Here is a 24,100-nt window from a genome sequence, read left to right on the forward strand (position 1 = left end):
ACAAATAACAATTGTTCCATGCCTGCTCACAATGGATCACTGAAGAGGCATACTTAAATTTGCCTCAAGAGAACAGGACCTCATGAGCTGTAGAGCTATTTTGGACACTCCCACTTTTCAGTGCTAGAAAGCGGAGCATGTTGAGTTTCTTCCCTGTAGGCCTTTCCCTCACACCATGCCCCTGCACTTGTACTAGTGGTAGCCTCTTCTCCGCATCACTGCATCTAGGCATATCCCACTGCACTAACCTTTGCCTACCAGGGAATGCTACCAGGAGGCATTCTGAATTGGCTTTTGCTGTGCTTGATTGAGGAACGAGTCACCTGTGGACACTTAACCCCTTCGCTGCTGATGACGAGCTCAGCTCGTCATCACCCACGGTGGTCGTGTGCGGATGACAAGCTCAGCTCGTCATCTAACGCGGCTTTTCGAAAAAAGCCGCACAGCGGAAAAATAACCGCCGCAGCGATGCGGTTAAGGAGCCTACGGCCAGCAGGTTATTGTTGATAATTCTTGGGCAGTTTATACTGGCTATTCAGTATTCCCATGATCAAAGCGAAGAGTATCACCAGTTGCTCGTCTTCAGCTGAGTTTATCTGGAATGGTTGTTCCTTTTGTTTCACTCAATTCTCTTTCTATGTATTTTTTTTTACCACTAAACCTCATTGTTACCGTCTTTTTTGGATCCACCATTTTCCTCGAGCTTCTCACATCTCCAATGTGGGTGATCATCAATGTGCTCGGACAGTGTTGAAGAAAGGCCCCTTTTTGGTGTAGAACCAGGTGTTTTGGGGAAGGTGAGGTTTATGACGTAAATGATTGCACAGTCTGCTGTGCTGTTGCTTATATTTTACATTTCTGAACACAGTTCATGGCTTATTGTTGAGTTGTATTTTTTTGGTCCCACTGGAGTGTATAGCGTCAACTGTTTGCTTGTTCTGCATCTCTTAACTCCTGATCCCCTACTGGCCTTTCCTAATCTACTTTGTGACAAATTCACTGTTGCTGTGCACATTCAAAGCAAGACTGTAGATCCCAGGCCACTTGTACAAACTCCATCAGAGGATCCATATGTTTTGCCCTTTGCACCACAAACCAGGACACCTATCCACTATGTGAGGATGTGTTTGATCAGCAAGGCGGGGGCACTTTTTAACAGTGATCACCCAGAATCCCGAACATTCCTATCACATTATGTTACAATGCATTTACATGAAGCTTAGCCCTCCATTTTCATCCGCCCCTTGCAATGGTGGGAGTTTCAAAGCCTGTCCAAAGGTTTCTTTAAAAATCGAGGTGTTTCGTTGTGAGTAGGTCATGTGCTTTAACCCAGCTTCAGGCTTACATTGGGTTTGTCTCTCCTGACCCTGGTTTAACTGTAAGAGCTTCTCCTAAGAGTCAAGTGTGCATTTGATGCTCCGTTGGTTTGAGCATCTTAGCTACTCGGAGATCGCACATGCTTGCACAACATCCACACTGAAGCTAATGTACCACCCTTACTCCTTTATCCTGTTTTCAAGGGCAGAAATTGTTATTTTTGAGGTGTAAATAACAGTGTCTTACAGTACATATACATACCAGGGTCAAAAAATATAATTGCCTTTAGGCAGGAATATTCATTGTCATCGATCTGGAGATCTTGGAATGGTAGAACCAGTTCATCCAAAATTCTGACAGCGACGCGGCCCACTTCAAGTTCTGGACAGTTTCGTGGAATTATGTGGTCATTTCCTGGAAGAGAAATTGCCATGTTACAGAAAAATGATGCTTAGGTACTTATATTAGAACTGCCCCTCTGCCTACAGGCAACCCAACACTGAAGAAGAGCAGTTGAAAGTTGTGGTGAGCGGGTAAAAAGTAAGTGGACCCTAATGGGTTCTAAGCTAAGCCCCCTTACATGGTAAATCTATAAATGTCTATTAATATAGCAAGGATGGCCAGTGTCTTTATGCAGTGTCCCCCCCCCCTTTCAGAGTTTGGAGATCACTGACAGAATGTTGGAAACAGAAATTTCATGGGCACAGAATATCATGTCAAAAATATTGAGGACCAATATATTGTGAAGGTAAGTGCATTCAGTACGTACAGATTTACTATTCTTAACTCCACATCTACGGAGCTTGAGTTATATATCGTCCAGGTACATACATATGGAGTCAGATATTGTAAAACTTTGCTTACCTATAAAACCTTACAATCACAACATTTTTGTCCTTGATATTCTTGGAATTAGCTTTTGTCCACACAGTATTTTTTCACCAATATTTTGTTTAGACACCACAGTTTGATAGTACAAAACAGCCATTATATGAGTCCTGAGCATCACTCACGCCTCTCGGCCTTGGGCCACTGCACCTTCTGCTGTGTTGTTAACTAAGCCGTGGCGACTCACCATCCCTCCTTGTGACTTCTGTTTTCTATTGCTGAATACTCAGAGCCATATTATATGTCTTCATTCTTACCTCCCACTCCCTCTTTGACTGCCTTACATTCATTCTCTCCTTGTCACAGATTTACTCTACTGATGCCTAGAATGGGTGCACGTATACACTTTTGCGCTTCACATCCAGAGCAGTGGTTATCATAAAATCTGTTTTTGTGAACATAACTGGTTGAATCTGCTCTTCCCTTACCCTTTCAATAGGAAACAGTTTTTTGTATTAGTATGGCCTCATCAGTTTTAACAGCATGTGCTGGAAAACTATTGCGTGATATTTTAGACATGGTTTTTAAATAAAAAAAATGTAATTGCAAAAAAAATTCAAGCTTAAATCTGGAATGTTTACATGCAAGGAAAGACCAGGGATATCAGAAAACTGAATAGGTAGTAGATAGGGTCAGGAGAAAGCTTCCAGTTGTGTTTTCAAGAAGGGAGTGCATTTTGGATTGTGAAGAAAACCCAAACTTTGTGTGGATTCCTTCTCTGGTCGATAGCCGACATGGACATGATAAAAAGCTCCATGGTGTCTAAACAGTCACATTTTTGCATTTGGTTCAAATATAACACACCGCCAGAATTAGCTACCATGAATCTTCAATACCTATACATCCATGAATTTAAAAAGTAAGTATACATGCATATTTTTTAATTTTTTTAAATTCTAAAGGTTTTTTATCACTCTAAACTAATATTTTGGTATTTAATATATATTTTACAAGAGGCGCTTCTATGCACATGATCATGTTGTAATTGGGGGTGGTATGCACCCACTGAATTTGTGGGAGGAGTAACATTAATTGTTTGCATCCATCCTCATCAGCCACCACTTAGATTCATAGTAATAATCACATATCTGTTCTTCAGCGCAGTCACCAAGGAAATAGTAAGTGGCCTTCGAAGTCTGGTTGCATGGTACTGGTAGCCCACTAGAGTATGTGTGTTACCTCTTCTATAGAGCAGTGGGGGGGGGGGCTAGAGCACCAGGGGGTCCCCTCCGGAACTGGGCATGGGCAGCGAGCCCCTGGGCTGAGAGCTCCTGAATGGGTCCGGGTCTCAATGTAATTTTCAGGGGGCCACCCTCAAGTTTCATTATGGCACTGCAATAGCGGGGCCAACAGTAAAATAGCGGGAGGCAGCTGTAAGACGAAATGCATTGGCTATTTTGATTGGTGCATAACATTAATATTTTTTCTTGAAAATAAATTGGTTTTTCTCATGCTTCTAGCAAGAGGTGTCCCTACTTTGTGGCAGAGAAATTCGACAGGCAAACAGAAAAAACCACACGTACACACACACACATGCACACACACACACCTGCTTCAATCCACTCACCCATGCAAATACAGCATTGCACAAAATCATATTTCATTGAATTGACAACATTCCCAAAAATGTTTACCTAAAAGTAAAATATCTTTGTAAACCATTGACCGCTTGGCAGCTCCTAATAACAGGTGTTCTCCTGCATGTGCTCTTAGCAAAGCAACCTGGAAAAAAACAAAAAGCATTGATTTAGAAGCTTCTAGAAGCTATCTCCATGATGTACTGGTAACAATTCTTTAAAATATACAGAGTGGGCTTTGGCTCTGCTTAGTGGAGTATTGCTCTATCACTATTGGTTATTTGGAATAACACTCCACCTACCTGGAAGTGTCTTCAGTGGAACCCGTGAGGACTATTTTACGTCTGAAACATACACTCAAAGATCACGCAGTTACCCCCATTCACTTCTTTATCTCCTATATGTATGCTGGATAAAACGTGATCCTTTATTGTTATTGTCCCCGATAGTGGCAATAACAAAAGTGCAGACTTTAATGTGGTAAATAGCATTTCTATATGCAAAACATGAAAACCTATGAGAATGCCTATATATACATGGGTTGGTTGGCACATTAAACTCAGAACTTAGGACTTTGCCAATGCTTGCTTTTGAATGCAATAAAGTTTCTACTCATGAAATTCTGCAGCTTACGATTTTTGTTGGAATAAAACAGAATCATTGTTTGGATATACTACAATGTTTATGAGTAATCACAATTTGACACATGTTGTGTATATGCAGCCCATATATTTTGTTAACAAATTCTTAAGTGCAATTTGAAATAAGAGGCACATTTTAGAAGTAAATGTAAAGTACCTACAAGCTCTTGCAAAGGGAACAAAGAATGGCCCACATAAGCAGCGGGAAAGCTCCTTGTGTGAAAGGACCATTGTTTTTTTGTTTTACACCAACACAATTCTGCTTTATGAGTTTGTGAAAAACAACCAAATGATTAGGGGGCTGAACCAACATGGAAGGCTGCCAGTCATTTACTTGTTCCCACATTACAGCCACCTCTCTGATCGTTGCATTGTAGGCATTAATGGCCATATGTATCATCATCCAGATTTGTGATTCTGAAACAGCGATTTTTTAGAAATCGCTATTTCAGAATCGCAAATTGGGATGTATGTAGAAAATCGCAATTTGTTTGCGAATCCTTAGTATTCCTTAATTGCGATTAGCAAGTTGCGAATAGCAATTAAGGAATCATTTCTCATTCATTTCTATGGGCCAGGGGGTCCATAGGAATGAATGTGAAGTTATTCTCAATTTGCGATTCGCAATTTGAGAATCGTAAATTGAGAATAATTTCAAGGGTGTAGGGGTGTCCGAAGGACACCCTGTTGCACCCCTGAAATAAGCATGGGTTCACATGTGGCGCACATACATGGCCTAAGGGCATGTATGTGTGTCACATGGCACTTTGAAAAATGCAAATGTTTGCATTTTTCAAGGAATTCGCAAATTACCACCAACTTGAAGTTGGTGGTAATTTGCGATTCCTTAAGGACAATTTGCATTTTTTTGGCTTCATACATTGCATTTAAGGAATCGCAAATTTTGCACCAGCTTTTCTTTGATACATTCCGTTTAGCAAATTCGCATTCGCAAACGCCGAAATTCACAGAATTTCGGCGTTTGCGAATGCAAATTTGCTTGATACATATGGCCCCAAGATCCCTGCTAGGCAGACACGGATTTCAAAATATTGCGGGTGGTTTTCTGCAAAGGCAAGAAGGTGAAAGCCTCTGCCAACCTTATGGGCGGGCGGGTCACCTGCCAGGGTCTAACTGAACACTTAGGGGCCTTATTCTAGCACACTTTCCAGTGTATACATGAAATGGAGGGACCTTAATGGCAGAACACATTCTGCTCATGTCCCATCAGAACTTAAACTTTGAGGCGTTTGTAGAGTGGTTTGAGTACTAGGAAACCGCAACCACCAAAACTCACTCAGGTTATCTCGAGCCTTCTTTCTTGTGTTATCAGCTCTTGTCAGGCAATTCCACATCATACCATTTCTATGTTTGTATTGCACCAAAGTCCAGAAGGAAGCAAGCTGCTGTGGGAATTCGAAGGTACCAAAAAATGATTCAAAGAGATAGAGTTTTAAGAATCTATTAAAAGCGAGAAATTGTTCAATTTGTCTCCGGTTGTCTGGGTGTGAGTTAAGTGAGGAACATGCAATGCCTGAAAACAATTTCCTTCCTGCTTTCTTCCTCTTCCTTCTGCTTTGCTTCCCTACTGATGTCTTTCTTTTTGGCAGATTAGAATGAAAGAGTATGTTTTAATAAATAAAACAAGACCAAAACGACAATAATCCATTCAGTAGAACCGGATATATGCAGGTTTAAAGATGTCAGTGAAAATAGCGCCAAAAAAGCATCTGGAAAGCTGGTTTCGCCGGAATGGGACAACAACACAATCTTAGGCCTACCGCAATGGAGCGCAGGCCTGCAACAGGGACCCAGTTAGGCTCGCTGAATGAGAGTGCCTTAAATTGGGGTTGTGGAGCATTGCGAGATTCTGCGTTGAGGGTGCATCGCAGAGCCTAGGTGATGCGCCGGTTCCGAGGAGCTGCAGAACTGAGATTCGAGGTCCTGCATAGTCGAGGCTGCCATTGATGAAAGATATGCGATGTGAAGGTCTGAGCCAATGAACCTGATGGGAAGTGAGTACTGAATTGTAACAATTTTTGTAACATACAATGAATCAATTTAATGATATGAACGGGGTAAACAGGGGGTACTAACGCTGCAACTTTGATCGATTGAGAATCGGAGTGCCACTGACATGGTCTAGTGACAAATTGAGACTCCTGGCTTAAGCATGAAGTATTGTGTGATGATATTTAATTGTTGGTTGATCACCGCACTTTAAAGGACAGAAACTCACTGCATGGTTAGCATTAGTAGTTCTTTCGATTTGAGTGGTATCTGAACGTTACCTTTGTTCAACAGCAGGGTTATTAAATATTAAAATAATATTTAAAGAGTGTCAGATGCAATAGTATGGCAGACAAACATAACAGTTATGTTGGTTTAAAGCAAAATAGCCTGTAGAGTTTGCTTGATGGATTTACCTTTCTTCACAGAGTTGTTTTTCTCTGAAGAAGCACAACCTATGCATGAAATGTATTAGGATTACACATCTGTAAATGTTTCAATTGTGATTCAGAAGAAGTAAGTGAAAATTATTAGAAAAAGTTTGAGAAATTAATAAAGCATTTTTTTTCTGTGAAGAGAAGAACCGATTTACCTAAATTCGTTTTGAAAGAAGAATATCGAATAGATGACAGACGTTTGTCTCATGAGTTTGTTTTGAATCTACAAGATATGTTTGTGACCATGAAAAGATTAACACCTCCCATGCTCATGACGAGCTCAGCTCATCATGAGCCACGGTTCTCGTGTACTCATGACGAGCTACGCTTGCACGCTGGGCAAATTCCCCTGCTGTGCGAACGTTCTAAAGAAACGGGTGTGGTCATGACGAGCTCATCTCGTCATGAGCACACGAGCACTGTGCTGCATGACGAGCTGAGCTCATCATGAGCACGGGGGTGCTGTGTGCGCACCCCTCCCCCCAGCTCAGCGTGTGAATGTGCCCAGCAGGGAAGGGGTTAAGTTATAGACAGACAGAAGCACTTGAGTCTGACTGCGAGGGAATGAACATGGTCAACACACAACAGAATTCTAAAATATTGAAAAACCCATACCTCTTCACTAAATTTCCTCATCACACTAGACGTGTTCCTTGCAGACCATGTGAAATTTCTCATAGGCCCCCATATATTCTTTTCTTTTCCCACAAGTCTTAGTAGAGATTGTATGATGAAGTATGGGAGCATGTACCCTAAGAGTCATCAACGTGGGCTGCTTGCCATCTGTAGTACAGATACTTGCCCTGAACCCATAAAATCAGCCTTGATCCTTTGCAGAGATTGTAACTTAATAACTTTTTTTAAAATCATTAATACATTTCATAAAATTTCCCTTCTTGTCAAAGTGTCCTAGGATGGAGTTTTATCTTAAAATGCATTACTGGGTATTTCCCAATGTTCTTTCCTCAGACATAATGTGAGAGACCTCTTCTAAGATGAAGCATGTTAATAGGCATTATCTTTTCAGCTGGCATCTCTACATTGTGTAATGCTCACAACTGCTATTAGTGTGGGTGTGGGTAACTTGGTTATCTAGCCTTTTTATGCGCTGATTGCTTAACTGCCTGTTCACGTTATCTTATTTTTCGTCTTTTGCATTGCCTTTGGCTGTTTGCCCAGTTTAATTTCCTTGCAGGGCTCTTTATGATGTATTATATCGCTTGCCTTCTCACTGGCCAGCTTGACCACTTCTTGACTTTATTTGGATGTTCTGGGTTGTTTATTGTGGATAATAAAATGTTTTAGCCATCTTAATTTTCAGGTCTAGAGACAGCTTTTGCTATCCCTCCAAAGACTTTATATTATATACAATATATCTAATTGAAGATGGGTAACAGTTAATTATAGGGATGTTTTTCAACCAGGGGTTCTGAGTGGCACAATACAGTCAACTGAGCTAATCTCGAGTTATCTATGATGTCAATCAGAACCTCGATGTGAACACCATTTCTGTAATTGACCCAGCTATAATTTGATGTTATGTATGGCCCCCAAACTCATCTTCCCCTGCTTTCAACTGCTACACATAGGAGTAATGTGGAGAAGTGTGGCTCAATGGTTAGAGTGGCAGACCCTGATGCAGAGGTCTAGCCCGGGACCAGGGTTCAATTCCCGCCTCGATGGGTCTTGGGCTCAAAATTTCACGGACCTGATAATTCTCGCCTCGGTTCCTATTCTAATCATAGAGTCCCACTCTGCAACTCTGGGCAGTGGCTTGCTTAATCTTTACAACGGACCCCACAACGCTAAGGATGCCTGGCCTCCACCCTGGGGTGCCCAGGAGTGGACGCCTCACAGAGAAAGCCAAGACGGGTTCCACAGCGGTATTCGTACAAGCGCCTTGAGACCCTTGCGGGTGAGTAGTGCGCTATACAAGTATCAATTTAATGTGGGACCCATAGATAACACAGCCTCTCCTCTCTGTCCCACTTTTTTAAACTTACCTGCAGTCTATAACCAACACCCATCACTTTCCTTGCATTCCTTCCCCCTCCTGCAGCTGTGCCTTCTGCTTTCATTCAAAGCAGACAAGCAGCAACACTCTGTTAGCCTGGTTTGGAAGTCCTTTATGACATAGCAACAATGGGTAATGAGTTTTCTTATAAACTGTGCTACGTCATAGCAGTGGGTAATGACATTTAAAGATTAAAAAAAATGAAAGAGGCTCTCTTTGAGAGCCATACATAACAATATACAAAAGAGAGGAAAATTGGGTAAACCCTGTTCAGCAATTTGACATTTTGGCTAAGCCCAGAGGACATCATACATAAAGTGCGAAATTGTCAGCCCACGTCAGCCAGTTTTGCTGGAATTGTCATTCACGTTTTAAATCAGTCCAGGGGCCAGCCATCCAGTATTCAGAGTAGCGGTCATGTTGAGTGACAGCATTTTGTCTCTTTGCATCTTTGTCTGCACAGAAAAGATGTGGGAATCAACTGGTGTAGGCACCACCACTGGCCCCTGAGCATCACCCTCCAAATAGCTTTGTACCAGTGTGCTACGAGAGTGTTCCAGTGTGATGAGAAAATATTATTTTAAAAATTATAAGGACGGTTAAAGATTTGTCAGTCCTATATGTTGTTGTTCTCAGTAGGATTAATAACTAGTTTACATGGTACACTCAAATTTAACAACTGTGTCTCCTAGGCAGTAGGATTCTTTTATTCTCATATAAGCGTTTAGACATTTTCTCTTAAACTTTCATTAGATGTTTTAGATGTAATGAAAGTGTTAATCTTCAAATATTCAACAAAAGTGTTTTCTCATTACCCAATTTTTCTTACTAAAACTAGTCACAGAACAGATACATCATCACAAGGGCAGGGCTTGGTTTCAAGATTATGTGCATAGCCCAGGGGGTAGCACGCAGGTCCATGCTGTGTTAAACTGATTGCTGTTGTTGTTTTTAACCATGCATATTGGTACTTTTTATATCTATTCATGCTGCTATGAACTGTACACTTTTATGTGTTTGCTTTATGTGATACTTTTATGGGTGGTAGAATACCTCTGAATAACGTTTTATTGAATTGTCATGAATAGTCACAGAAAAGTGTCACATCCTTTTCTAATATATATATATATTCATTATGTAAAACCTTGAGAGCAATAATGGATTGAAAGTGAGTCAAGAACATTTTAATACGTTTTGTCGATAATTTTACCCAGCTAAAGGAACCTGATTGCACATCCTATTTTTCCTTTTTTGCTGTTTGCGTACCTATTACTCTTTTTATATTGTCTAATAGTTTGCTCAGCAAAATACTCATTGACGTGTTTCGACTTCAATTAGCTGAACACATCTTTCATGACGTCATCATCAGGACATTGAGTCACTCTTCTCTGCATGTGTTAGGAGACTTTATTTAATGAAGATTAGACATGGTTCAATAATATTCTTTTATCGACCATGTGTGTGCATTATTTGCTTGTTAGTTTATGTGTGCAGCTGTGAGGAAGATGTGTAGCAATGGAGTAGAAAGGTCAGAACTTTGGCAGGAATGGGTGCATGACAAAATGTGAAGACTTTATATATTCACAGTGGATACCCAATTTGGCTGAGTGCTGTTTGCTCTCTGCTTATGCTTGGACAGAGAACATCAGAAAGAATAGTGAAGCTCATGGCAGGCAGTAGTGGGCATTGGCGCTAAGCGACGTGGAGACGTCTATCATTTCTTCAGTCTCAGTATGAGTATCTACTCATACTGAGACTGAAGGACCGATAACCTGTCAAAGTTTATCCTTGTCTCAATGGAGAAACGTGTGTGCACTACTTGTTACCAAGGCTGCACAATTGTAAAAGATATTACTGAACATATCTGCAATATATGAATTGCTAAATATGTTCAAATCTGCCAATTTGATAGAATAATTATAAGAAATTATGTTTGCCATTCTCGAGGGTCAAGATTTGTTAATTTTTTTTTTACAAGGAAGTGTGCTCTGCATTGAAAATGTTTGAAGACCATTGCCAGGTGTCATACCCCTGGGGGATGAGTGGTATCTACAGGTAACTATTTTGAATAAGTCTCAACATTTCTGATTTTCCTCATATTATTATTTAAACTCTTTTAAGGAGGATGACCGTCTTCAGTGCACAGTGGATGGTACTGCTCAAAGCAGCAACCCGCAGACCCTCAACATAGTGACACAACGACTAATAACTGCAAACCTCCTCCCATCTAACGTCCACTTTTGCAGCAAAATAGTTCCGATTGTTTGGTTTTACCAGTGCTTGTTTTCCATGTCAGCACGCTTATCATTTCCGGGCAATGCTTCTTTTTAACTCCGGAGATGATCTCGTGCTTTAGGTGTTTGTGTCCAGTGAGAACGATCTGCCTTTGCACAGTTTGTTTCCCGGTAGGTACTCCTTGGTACAATTGCTTTCACAGCATTTCCTGTTGTGTTATCTGCTCGCGTGCCACCATCCTGCATTGCACAATTTCTCAATATTTAATCAGTTTTCGGTTGCATTTTACCTGCTGTGGATCTGCTTATTCCGATTCGAAGGTAAACTGTTGTTAGTTTCTTTCTGGCATACTCAAAGTGTTGATCAGACCAATTAATTTCAAATTATGCCAGCAGGGGCACTTAGCTTTTGAGAGCAGAGATAGCTATAGGTTCTGGATTCTGAGCACGTGCAGTTTATGCAGTGGTGGAGACCTGCAATGTGTTTTAGAAACTTGAACATACGTCTGTGCCGTAAAAAGAGCAAATACATTTGTTCCAACAAGACACACAACACTTCCAGAGTTAATGATTGCAGACGTCATTTGAAAAGTAACCAACAATCCCTGAAAACCTTAAGAATCATTGCTACCTCTGTTAAAAATCTCAAGTTTTCACAGAAACACGGGTTAATAGTTTGACAACACCAATGTCACTTAGTAATCACCAGGGAAGCTCTTAGCTGTATAAACAGCTGACTAATCATTAGCACTGCTTTGTGTAATTGGCAAGTCTAAGAAAAACGTAAATTAAATATGCACGAAGAAAAATTGTGGTGGTTGGACATTCTTGAGCTAAAACTCCTTAACCATTGGTAATTAATGTGTATTCTGAAACCAGTTTTTTGTAATTGAGCATTGACTTTCAAGAAAATGCCCCTCCGAAATCGTGAGAGAATATAGGCAGGTGGTGCAAGCTTTGCGTGAGTGCAAAACAAAGAGTTTAAAATACCTCATAATCATGGGACACATTTTATTCAAGAATATCACACAGAAGACTGCTGTAAATCGAATAATTTATTTTATCTAAACAAAAAATAATTTGGCATGGATTGTATTTTAACATAATTGAAACCAGAATATTATCTATCTGTAGTTGTGCATTGGAGGGGGACAAGAACATGCCAAATGGGTAAAAAAGAATTGCATGTGACCCCTTAAGAAACAGTTCGGAGATCAAAGTTTTAATTGCTCATTTGAAGATACAGAGGAACGTGAAGTACCTTATTTCAACACAAACGTTTAGTGGTTGGTAGCTATCAATAATGGGGATGTTTTTCATGAGGAGTTGTGATTGAAGTCGTAGGCAACAAGAGCGAAACTTGAGCTGTGGCCTATTTCTAGCTGTGAAACATGAACAAGTTGTAATTGGAATTAAAAATGATGGGTCCCAATCCCAGGCCGAACCCTTTCCTACTACCACAACTACTAACTACGTTTATATAGCACCAAATGCATTACAGTCTATTGAGTCCCCCACCCGATTGCTGCCAGTCAAAATATGACCTGGTGTCCTCCACCTACCTCAAAGCTACCGCAAGATAACCAGGTAAGAAAAAGTCAATTAACTAATGAGAACCTAGAAGTGATAACATGAAAGCTGAGAAGTACGTTTGGATCAGTGCACCTGAAAAATACCGCCTAAAAGAACTAAGGGGGTCATTACGATCACAGGCTGTTGGTGGCAGTCTCACCGCCATCTTAAGGCCATTTTCCACCCGCCATATAATGATGGCAGGCGGTACTGTGGCGGTCTGAGTTCACGCATCGGACGGGCTCCTTGAGCCCACCGGGGCTATGGAAGCCTTCCTATCCCTAAAATGGTGGCGGTGCCTACCAGGCACAGCTGTAGGGATTTGGATAGTCCCTCCCCACCAGCCTTTCCATTGCGGTTCATCTGCCATGCAAAAGCTGGCAGAGATGGGCATTGGGGGCCCGTAGTGGGCCCCGCTTCACCCAGTGCCCTTTTCTTTGGTTGTGGGGGGCACCAATGGTGCCCCCAACAGATCTCTGTACCAAGTGACAGGCACTGCATGGTGCCTGTCAGGTAGTACGGGGATTTGTTACACGTCCCTTTTTTCCATCGCGGCGGGTGCTGCAGCCAGCAGCACCCGCCGCAATGGAAAAGGTGGGCACTGCGACTGCCGCGGTGGCGGTCGCATTGTAATTTGGCCTTTGAGACCCCACAACACTATGTTGGGCTGTCCCCATCTCCTTTAGGGTGGCGGGCGGACATGAGTCCACCCGCAAGTAACATACTTGCAGAAACACTGCAAGACAATGGAAAACCAATCTTGAAATTAGTTTTCACATTACTTGAAAGCCAGAAGAATGAATAGATATGACACTCTTTCTGACTGATTCTTTTCAGCAAGATATAGATTTACAAGTAGACAGTATTGCCTGGAATTGGAGATGACATGTGTACATAAGGATTTCCCTGAAGAATGTGTAACTCGCAAAAGCTTAGAAGAACCTTGCTTCATGTTTATTTCAGATACACATTTCATTTATATATGTATGTCTGTATTATTATATGTTATTTGTAACGTGCAACTCTATAGCTCCTCTCTGTCTCACATCTTATTCAATCTTTATCTGAACTATAGCATCCTTCCTCCATGAATTCCAGGTCATTGGCCACATGTGTGCAGAGGACATGCAGTAAGTAACTAATCTGAGACAAAATCTAATTGCTGGTAATTTGCGACTTTCAGGAGAATTGTAGCTGTCACAAAAGCTTGTCACTTTACTTTCCATACACGTAAACACATTTTCTAACCTTTCCTCAAAAACCACAGTGGCAAATGTGTTAACGCAGACCAGACTAGACTAGTGTAATGGGTCTTAATCGTGGTAGCCTAAGAAAAATATTGCTACTTTTCAAAAGATTCAGAACACCACAGTCAAATTAGTTTTTAACATGCCCAAAATTGATTGCATTTTACAATTTTCAAAGAGTAACAATGGTTAACAGTCCATTATCATGTACAATTCAAATCAACCAGTATGGTTACTGGCCCGTGTTCACGAAATAATCTAGCATAATTTGGCATTAGAGCCTTTCAGGTGTCTGACACAGAGTTGAAATGCCAGGTTCCTCTCTGTATGCTCTGAGCCAACACCCAAAAAATCTGAAAATATGATACCACCTGGCTACATGCATTATAATTATCTGGTTGTAGATTTTTCTGGGATCCTCCCTATTGTGTGATTGTTTTACAGGTGTGGTTTAATGGATTCTAGCGAGTCCCCCACTCCACCCTGTGCAATTCAATGTCCATATAGCACCACAAGACGCTTAGTGGTTGTTGTGCTCATGGTTGTTGTTCTTGTCAAATAACTAGAATTGTGTCTTGGTGGGACTGAACATCAGCATGATGCTGGGCATCCAGGTCTCAATGCCCAGTCCTGAATTTCCAGCAACTGCCTGAAAATATACATTACATTTAATATGCGAATTTCGTTGTATGCACTGCATCACCAAATGCGATGCAGTGCACGCAACGAAATTCGTTTTATTTATTTATATGTTTACTTCCCAGTAAAACTCCGTAATCCATACATTACCACCCCCACCCTGCCCCTCCCCCTCCCCACGTCACCGCCCTGCAGGTCATCCCACTACCGACCGCGGCTGATAAAATTTCCTCTTTGGGAAAAAAGAATGGACTTTATGAAGTGGATAAAATCAGCCCTTTCTAGATATCGGAGGCAAAACTATAAAGTCTGTCTTAGCCTGTGGGTTTACTTCCTAGATGAGGACCAAAACGAGTAAATAGTGATATAAAAATGATCAACTGACTCCATACTTTAAAATATGGGTCAACTATTTACAGTGGCCAAACGCAAGGAGGAACTGGTTGTTGTTAAGGCACAAATAACAAAAAACTAACATGTTTTAATGTGAAGAATAATTGCACATTGAAAAGAAACACCAACGGGCCAACACAAGTGGAAAAATATAGCTCAATGGAGATTGCAGGAAAATATGATCCAGAACAACACTGCAGAATAGAATAATCAAGACATGACGTAGGTAATTATGAGGATCAACAAAAGTTCTAACCATCTGCACAGGTCTGCTTTTTATCCCACAAACCATTTAAAAATGGCATCCAAAGCCACAAATTCATCAGAGTTTGGTGGGTTGATAGACCTCATTTGATGGATTCATGACATCTACAAAGAAGTAGAAGCATGTACGCAGTCTGCGAGGTACACGCAGATCAGTGACAGTCTTATGTAAAGTGCTCTGGGGCGCAATGGGATTTGTGATCCTACTCTCTGAATCCCTGGGGCACTTTTGTACGACAGAATGGACCACAGGCACAAGTGCAGCCACGATCCGTGGAGGGAGTTTCGGTGGGGCGGAGAGGCGGGGCGGGGGAGGGGCAGGGTGGGGGGTGCTAAAAACTGGAGTATGGATAATTGAAGGTAAGTACACAATTTCGTTGTATTAATTAAATTGTTTACTTACCTTCAATTATCCATACTCCAGTTTTTTAGCACCCCTCCCCCGCCCCGCCTCTCTGCCCCACCGAAACTCCCTCCATGGGCCGTGGCTGCACATGTCATGCCCTTTCTTTAAACAACGATGCTACACATGTTGCCCCAATGCTACCATTAAGGAGCGTTCCCACTTTTGCGTATGGGCGTGGCCCCATGCAAAGGAGAGAAACAGTTTGCTTCTGCGCTTGCACCGTATTATAGACGCTGGGGCAAATTCAAAGAGGAAGTCAGGGTGTTTACTGACTGGGCTCTACAATGCCCAGCACGCCTTCCTGGAAGGGAAAAAGAGGGTCATATGGACCCCATAAAAATTGCCCTACAAGTGGGTGCAGTCACTCACTGAACCTGCCAGCAGGGCGATATCTGTTTCCTTGAAAGTGCATTCTGGCTGTTGCCTGTACTGTGGAAAGCGGACTGGCTGCTTCAGTATGACCTCCTGTCGTTTGCTAATGCATTACCGACAGGGCAGTTCGAGTATACGGTGGCCCTTGTGGCAGCTTATTATCATTATTAGGGTGCACTGCCTTATTTGTCCCTGGTGCAAACAGGGACAGTGTGCTTGCTCTTACTCTTATACAGGATCATGTATGTATGTATGTCTTTTGGTAGAAATGCTTTGTGGCAAATACATTGAAGGTAAATAAAAGAAGGATTGCAATCAGGAAAAGTTTTCTTGGTAGAAATATATTTTAGGTGAGCTAAATAATAGCATGCTTAGTAGAATTATCTCTATAAAATGTGCAATTTTCATTTCTTTTTCACTTGACTGATTGGTATTTGTGCAAATGAGAAATTACCAACCTGGTCGTCCAGGGGCAGCTCACAGAAAGCTGGGATATATTTAGCCCACTCCACTAGGACCAGCAGCTGTTGTTTCATAGACTCACAGACATCTGTAATGTTTGCAATCTTTTTTGCTCTTATGTCTCCATTTATTACAGACATAGACGACGTTATCTGCAAATGGGACACATTAAACACAAACATGAACATGTCGAAAATGACAACTTTTAGAACAAGCATCCATTTCACCTGAGATTCAAAGATTTTCCTGGGGAATTATGCAAGCATCTACCCCTAGGGAACATTGTATGTGGTGTGTGCTAAAAATGGTTTCTATCCTAGGACAAGGGCACACGTTGCTAGATTGCTGCTGTGTAGTCACCATGCTTCTTGAGAATGTCTGGTAATTATGTGGGACCAGGCAGCTTACATCATAACATGTCTGATTCTGTTTCTTTTTGTTTTTAGTGATGTTTCATCAGCATGCCTGGATGATCCAATACCAATCAATAAAGGGTTCTGGCACTTAATCAGTAAGTCTGGACCAAACTATAAGCGAAACAACAAAAGCATTGCCAGTACTGATAACTTATTTACCATCTCATTCAAAACCAATCACCCGTGACACTCAAAGTGACTGAAAAAGTTAATAAATATTTTTATTTTATTTTTAAATAAAGTTCATTATTTAACAAAAAGACTCTCTAGTTCATGTGTGCTGTTCCGTGGAAGTAAACAACTTAAACCCTGTGTATGTATGGAGGAACATGTAGGGTTGAATCTGCCTGGCTGCCAAGTTCATTGGGCCCAGTCCCTTCTAGAGAACACAGCGAGGGAACCACGGGAGGTTGTTAGTTCACAAACAGAATTAATGATTCAATGCTTCCCTAAAAATTGTGGTCTCACTTTCTACTTTCTCTCTTAATTTATTATAAAAATCCATCAAGTACTAAAAATGACAAACATTATACATACAAATAATATAAATGATTTTATTAATTTCCTTAATTAACATTATTTTTAAATGAAAATCTGTTATAAAATAAGTTCTATGTGTTATTTACGTATAACTTAATATTTTTACATCAAATACATTTATATATGTAGTGTGTGTGTGTATATATATATATATATATATATATATATATATATATATATATATATATATATATATATATATAGATATAGATATAGATATAGATATAGATATAGATATAGCTATAGATATAGATATATATATCTATATATACTCTCCCACAAGTCCCTATCTCTCTCAGGAACCACTCGGACATGACGCGTTTCGGTTATTACACCTTGAGGTGTTATAACCAAAACGCGTTGTTTTTCACTTGCAAATAAATTATTGCAGCAATCGGAGTGTCCGATTGGTTCCTAAGAGAGATAGGGACTTGTGGGAGAGTATTTACAGAAGTGCCGGTATTCAAACTCAGACCGCCCGTGACAGCCCGATACCCCTCTACCGGATACATATATTTTAAAAAGTAAAAAATAATAATTTATTTTAACATTATTTCCCACGAGGTTCTATTTTATGTCTCTGCCTCCATTTCTTTCTATTGGAGAGTGTTGCAACAGACGTAGTTGGTGTGTGGTGCTAATATTACTCCAAGTTTGAGCTGGAGTATATTTACTGCTGTTTTGGGTACTTTGTGGCTGTAGTAACTTGAGAAATCCAGTTTGTGAATAACAATGGGTATACTCTTTTTTTGGGTGGGTGCTTGTCCTTCCCTAAATCGCTCATTTTTCATCCCCAACCCCTTCTCATTTAGAATTAGATATTCCCCTTTTTCTAGCTACTCCCATGGTTTCTCTTACATTTACTAAGCAGTAAATGTATATGTGTGAGCATCTCCCTACAGAAAATAAAAGTGAGACAGAGGTGGTGATTTCCACCTGTCTGTTTATGAATTACATTGTGACATAGGTAGTACTACTTTACATTTTACAAAATGTAGTTTATGAATCAGGCCCTTAATATTCTGTTACAATACTACCTAAGATCAGACAGAATCTGTGTTTAACAATTTTTATCAGTGCCATTATTTCTTGCTCAATGTCTCTCAGGGGGGCGTTACCATAGTCCAAATCAGCTAGAACTCTTTCCTTCAATATGGGACACAAATTATATTTAGATTACATATTTTATGTTTCTATCCAGATAGATTTGGGGATTTAAATTGGGACAATAGCGACTGCTGAAAGAACGTACATAGAGTTCTGCAAGTGGAAATTGAAGGCAGATAGACAGTGGTGGAACTCTATTGTTTGTGAATTAGGCTTCAAGAGGTGATGAGTCGTCTTTTTCCATATAGAACCATGAGGTTTACTAGATGGTTAATAACCCATTTAAAGTTGGATCTTGAGATAAATTTAAAATTCTGTTTGAATAGTTTGTTATCATGGCTCAATAGAAATGGAACGTGAGAATTTCATTCACATTCATTCATGTGCCATCACTAAATGGCACTCTCATACATTTTGTGCCAGTTTAATGTGGACTGAGACTCATTTCTGGGTCAAAAAATATCTTAGATAGTTAATGATGTAATGCAGTTTCTATCTTGCAAGTTTGTCATAAGTAGGACCAATAGCTAGTGTTATGACCAGTCTGGAACATACATTAGCACGCTGTGTTAGTAATAGTATTAGTGCCATAAAATATACCTGCTGTGAAAGGACTTCTGCTTGGATTAGTGCATTGATTGAAGGCAGACTGCTATCTTCATAACTGGACCTTCTTGTGCTTATTCTGTCTCGCTCATTCTGTACGGCTGCAAGAAGTACTTTAGTTCAATAAAATGAATCCCATTAATTTATAAACATACTTATTGCATGACATGCATATAATTCACCAACATATACAACAATATATTAACCTCACGTTTCAGTTTAGTCTTTTCGCTGCATTTTGAAGGCTGGCAAAATATCTTGATGTAGGATACTGCCCTAAATTCAGAAATTGTTCTATGGGTAAGGGCATTAAACATTATTACAACATTGGAATGTTGGGAGCTCCTTTGAAAACAATGGAGTGCTCTGGGCTTATAATGGCAGGTATAAGCCTGGAGCTCCAACATTCCAATGTTTCTTTGTTCACAGCTCTGGCTGTGAACAAAGGCTTCAGGGAGCCTGAGGGGATTCCAATCCCGTCGCGCTCCCAAAATGCTTTGTTTTTTTGTTAGAACATTCTGTCCTCTAGTGACAGAATGTTCTAATAGCCCTTCGTAGATGGGCTATACCGCTATTAAAGTCCCTCTCCCTTGTTAAAGGCCCTCGCCTTCGGCTCGGGGCCTTTAACGCTGGAGAGGGCCTTTAATAGCCGGTATAGCCCTCTACGGCGCGCTATAAGGCTATATGGCACCATGGATGAAGCTTGTCACAATGGGTACAGGAGTTTTCGAAAAAATTTCATGAAAAACTGAATGTTAGTTCTTTAAAGCAGCCACCTATGGTAGGTGTCATTTATTCTGGCCGTGCCTAGTCGAAGAATTTATAAACCGGCCAGTCAGTATATTGAGTGGCCTCTTCCTGCTGGTTCTCATAAAAATCTTTCAGAGAAATTGACCATTGTACACCCTCTGCTCTCTACTAAAGTGCAAATGTAGCATTAATGAGGAGTGACACTGTCTATTCAAAGATCTTAGAAAACAACCTTGAGTCTGATTATAGTTATACAGACTCGTAAGATGCCCCAGCCCTATATTTCCTCATATGGGAAACAGACTTCTAGCCTCCTGTCCTCTGATATATCTGCACCATTACCTCAGATGTTCATTTTGTGACATCCCTCTCTTAAGATCCTGCAGGATTGGATTCTTTTCTTTAAACCCCTCCTTCTATTTGATCTCCTCCCCTCACTTGATCACTTCCTCTGCCTGATCTTACTCTCAATAAAGTGTGAATCTGTTGTTAGTAGTGTCTTTCTCTGTTCCTTGTAAGTGGTGCTGGTTGTCCTAGGGCTATGTGATTGTAATGCCCAGGACTGGTCTGTCCATTCTGCCACTCAAGGATTTCTGCAATTCACTGCATTGGGGTGGGGGTGGTAGATTTAGGAGCAGGGTGGGCTGACATGAACCAGCCACTCCCCCATTGACCCAATGCTAGCTGTGGCCTCCTGCTGTGTGGGGCTGGTTTGCAACTTTTCACCAGGGCTGATTTTTGTTTTAAGTCCAGCCTTAGTACAGTGTGCTGATACCTTTAGTGCAATGTGAGGTAAAATGCACAATGACAAATCAGAGATTGAAAGTTTCAGTGCAGTCTAGACTGCAGTTGTAAACTGCCATTCCGACCTGGAAAAATAAGCCTTTTTTAAAGCCTAAACCTTCATTTTAATTCATATAAGTCACCCTTAACCACTTCCGCGCGGATGACAAAGCCAGCTCGTCATAGGCGTTACCTGCGCTACGCGCATGACGAGCTGGCTTTGTCACGTAACCCGCGATTTTTGAAAATCCAGCGCACAGCGGGAAAACGCAGTTAAGGGAGGCCCTACCGGCCCAAAAGGCTGATAGGGCATGGTATTTATAAGGTAGGACTTGTGTCTTAAAGATTTACCTGTCCTGGCTATGGAAAACTACTAAAGTGGTATTTCATTGCTGTCAGGCTATCTTTTCCATAGACTAACACTGCGTTACCTTAGTACTTTTGATAACTGCTACCGTCCGGTTGGGACCATCTAGAGAAATGCAGATTGCACTCAAATGGCTTGCAATTCAAAATCCTCATAATGGTAAAGTTGGATTTTACTTTACTATACTGAGAATTCTGCCTTAAGACATTTGGCATTTTTCTGCCTAAACCAAATGTGCCTTTCTGCCAGTGTCCCGAGGCATGTGACTATGAATGGCTCTCCTGTGGTGTTTTGTGTATTCTTTCCAGATAGAGACAAAGGACCAGATGTACGACCCTTACAATTTGCGAGTCGCAAATTGCAAAGTTTTGAGACTCGCAATTTGCGACTCGCAAAATTTAATGTACAACAGTCTAAGGCACTGTTTGTGATTCCTAATGGGGTCGCAAATTGCCTGCCTCATTAATATTCATGAGGCAGGTGCAATTTGCGACCCCATTGGGAATGGCTAGCACTCCCAGGAATGGTGGCCGCTGGGTTCAGCAGACCACCATGTCTGTGACTTCTTTTTTAAACAAAGCAGTTTTTTTTAAAAGCAGCCCATTTTCCTTAAAGGAAAACGAATGCATAAAAAAATAAAACATTTCTGTTTCAATTTTTATGAGCAGGCAGTGGTCCGTGAGACCACTGCCTGCTCTTAAAAAATATTTTCATCGCCAGTGACAAAGGAAAAGGGGTCCACTGGGGACTCCTTCCTGTTTGTGAGTGGCTTACTACCTACTTGAAGTAGGAAGAAAGCTGCGAGTGTTTTGTGACCGCAATTGCAACTGGATCTGCCTGGACATGTCTGAACCCTGCTACTGGCTTCTGCTGGAGGGACTCTTGATCCCCAAGAGGTGCCCAACCGTCCTGGACCCTTGCCCAGCATCCGAGTGTACTCGTCCCGAAGAAAAGGTAAAGATACAGATGTTTGGAGCTCCTTGGGAACATGAATGACCTCTTCACATCAAGAATCGACCTCCCATGATGATTACCAATGCAAAGATCTATTTAAACCTGCTCTTTGCGCTGACAGTGACCGTCTGTGATGACTGCCAGTGTGAGGCCGGCATATCAGCGATGTCATCAGTGATGTAATTAATGATGTCATTTGAAATATCATCAGTGATGTCATAAATGATATCGTAGTACATGTCACGAGTGATGTAATATGTGAGGTCATAAACAGTGCATGGCTGGGGCGCAAGTTAGTAACCCAAGTTACCTATAACTCATGAATTTCTTTTTTTTTTATTTATAAAGTTAATGTTGTCACTGACATACTAACCTAACTATAACATTACTTTAACGTTTGTTTTGTGAATTTCTAAGGTATTTTTTAAAACAAGAACAGATCTTTTGATCACACCTAAGTATTATGTTACTTTGACCTTTTTTTCTGTGAAATTCTAGGGTTTTGTAACGTAAAGTAATATTTTGTTGAATATTTAAAGCCAGCCCCCGCAGTGCATGGCTGAAGGGTCTGGCCTGTGGCCAGGCCATGCTGCAAACCCCAGACAGGCAGCCAACCCCAACCTTCAGCCATGTACAACAGAGAGTTGGCAACATTGCCTGGCAACATATCCTGGCCACAGGCCAGGGTCTGTGGTCAACCCACTGGGAGGCATCCGACCCCCTGATTGCCGCCAAACTGACACTGTGCACAGTCTTTCGTTGCACATGGCATAGGGTTTAGCTGTAGGGCCTGGTTTGCAGCCAGGCTCTGCATCCAACTCCCCACAGGCAGCCACCCAGGGGCAGCCACACGCAGCACAGAGCCTTTGCTCATTTGTGGCATGGAGTTAGCCACATGGCCTGTGTTGCCACCAGGTCCTTTTTCCAACTCTCCGCAGGCAGCCAACCCCATGGTGTGTACAGGCTTTGTCATTATGGCCCCTCTCCCCAAGCTTCACTAAGCCCTGGGAACCCCTTCCTCTAGGGCTTTGTTTTAAAAAGGGGAGTGGGCTGAACGGCCCCACTTCCTGAGCCTTCAAAAGACCCTCTTGAAGGCCCATCGCCCTTTAACTATTTTAAAAGGGAGGGGGGCCACATCCCCCACTCCGTGAGTCTGATTATGCTCTCGGAACCTCATCCCCACGGCCTTTTTTTATTTAATGCAAGGGAGCTGCAAGGCCCCCCTCTCCGAGGCTCATTACGCGTCAGGCCCCATCCCCCTGACCTTTACTTTTGTTTTAAGTAGGCCATGGTCCCCTTCCTTGAGACTTATTAGGCTCTGGGGACCCCAACCTGGATTTAAAAATGTTCTCTACAGGTGGGAGCAAACACAACTTTCCCTGCCCAGTGCGGGCAGGAAAACCTTTGTGTCCCGTGGGTGGCCTCCCCGGGATGCAGCATGTGAGCCTCCTCCAGGGAATGTGGTTCCTGTACCAAAGAAGGCTCAGGGAGGGGGCTGCGTGGCTCCCTCTTCCCATAATGGATGGAGTCAGCCCAAGGGAATGGGGTTTCCGGGGCCCTTGGAAACTCTGGAAGGGTGGCTTGCACCCTGGGGTCCATAATGGCTCAAAAAGGAGGGCAGCACGCTCCTCCCCTTAAATAAACAATGCATCCCCAGGGTTGGGCTCCTGCGGCTATTATTAACCATTCTGTTGGTTTCTTTTCGATCCCATGGGAGTCCCACAGGATAGCAGCAAAAATTGCAGATTTTCTTTTTATTTTTCACCCCTTGGACCTTCTGGTCCCCGTGGGGACTAGGCAGGCAGGGTATCCCTATGGTTCACCTTTATACAATTTTTTTAAACATTTCAGGACAGGTGTCTAAGTCCCTGAGTCTTGTAATGACTGCCAGCAACATTTTTCTCATGTTGATTCAGCCAATCAGAGCACTCACTCCCGCAGGAGTCTGAGTCCCAGGGGACCAAATTGGCCCAAATGAAATAAGGCTCCATGGGTGAATCAGAACGCTCTATTTTTCTACTGGCATTCCTGCTACAGTCTCTCGATCTTCTCCCAGATCCAACCATCTACATATACAATTATTTTTTACCCATAAATTCTTAAA

General features: G+C 41.6%; 1 protein-coding gene across 6 annotated transcripts in view; it reads right to left on the bottom strand.

The window, feature by feature from the left end:
* The window catches only part of HNF4A (hepatocyte nuclear factor 4 alpha), a 400,042-nt gene that overhangs the window by 9,338 nt on the left and 366,604 nt on the right, over window positions 1-24,100 (bottom strand). For 3 of the 6 annotated variants that reach the window (XM_086932563.1, XM_086932561.1, XM_086932565.1), the window contains 4 exons: window positions 19,137-19,243; window positions 16,470-16,625; window positions 3,840-3,927; window positions 1,579-1,731 (listed from right to left, as the gene is read on the bottom strand). In XM_086932563.1, the coding sequence (XP_086788689.1) occupies window positions 1,579-1,731; window positions 3,840-3,927; window positions 16,470-16,625; window positions 19,137-19,243 (504 nt within the window). Of the gene's footprint in view, window positions 1-1,578; window positions 1,732-3,839; window positions 3,928-16,469; window positions 16,626-19,136; window positions 19,256-24,100 lie in introns of all 6 variants that reach the window. The other 3 variants (XM_086932560.1, XM_086932562.1, XM_086932564.1) reach the window with 1 other exon arrangement.

This window comes from Lissotriton vulgaris, chromosome 7 (genome assembly GCF_964263255.1).
Source record: "Lissotriton vulgaris chromosome 7, aLisVul1.2, whole genome shotgun sequence".
In the NCBI taxonomy this organism is placed as follows: Eukaryota; Metazoa; Chordata; class Amphibia; order Caudata; family Salamandridae; genus Lissotriton; species Lissotriton vulgaris.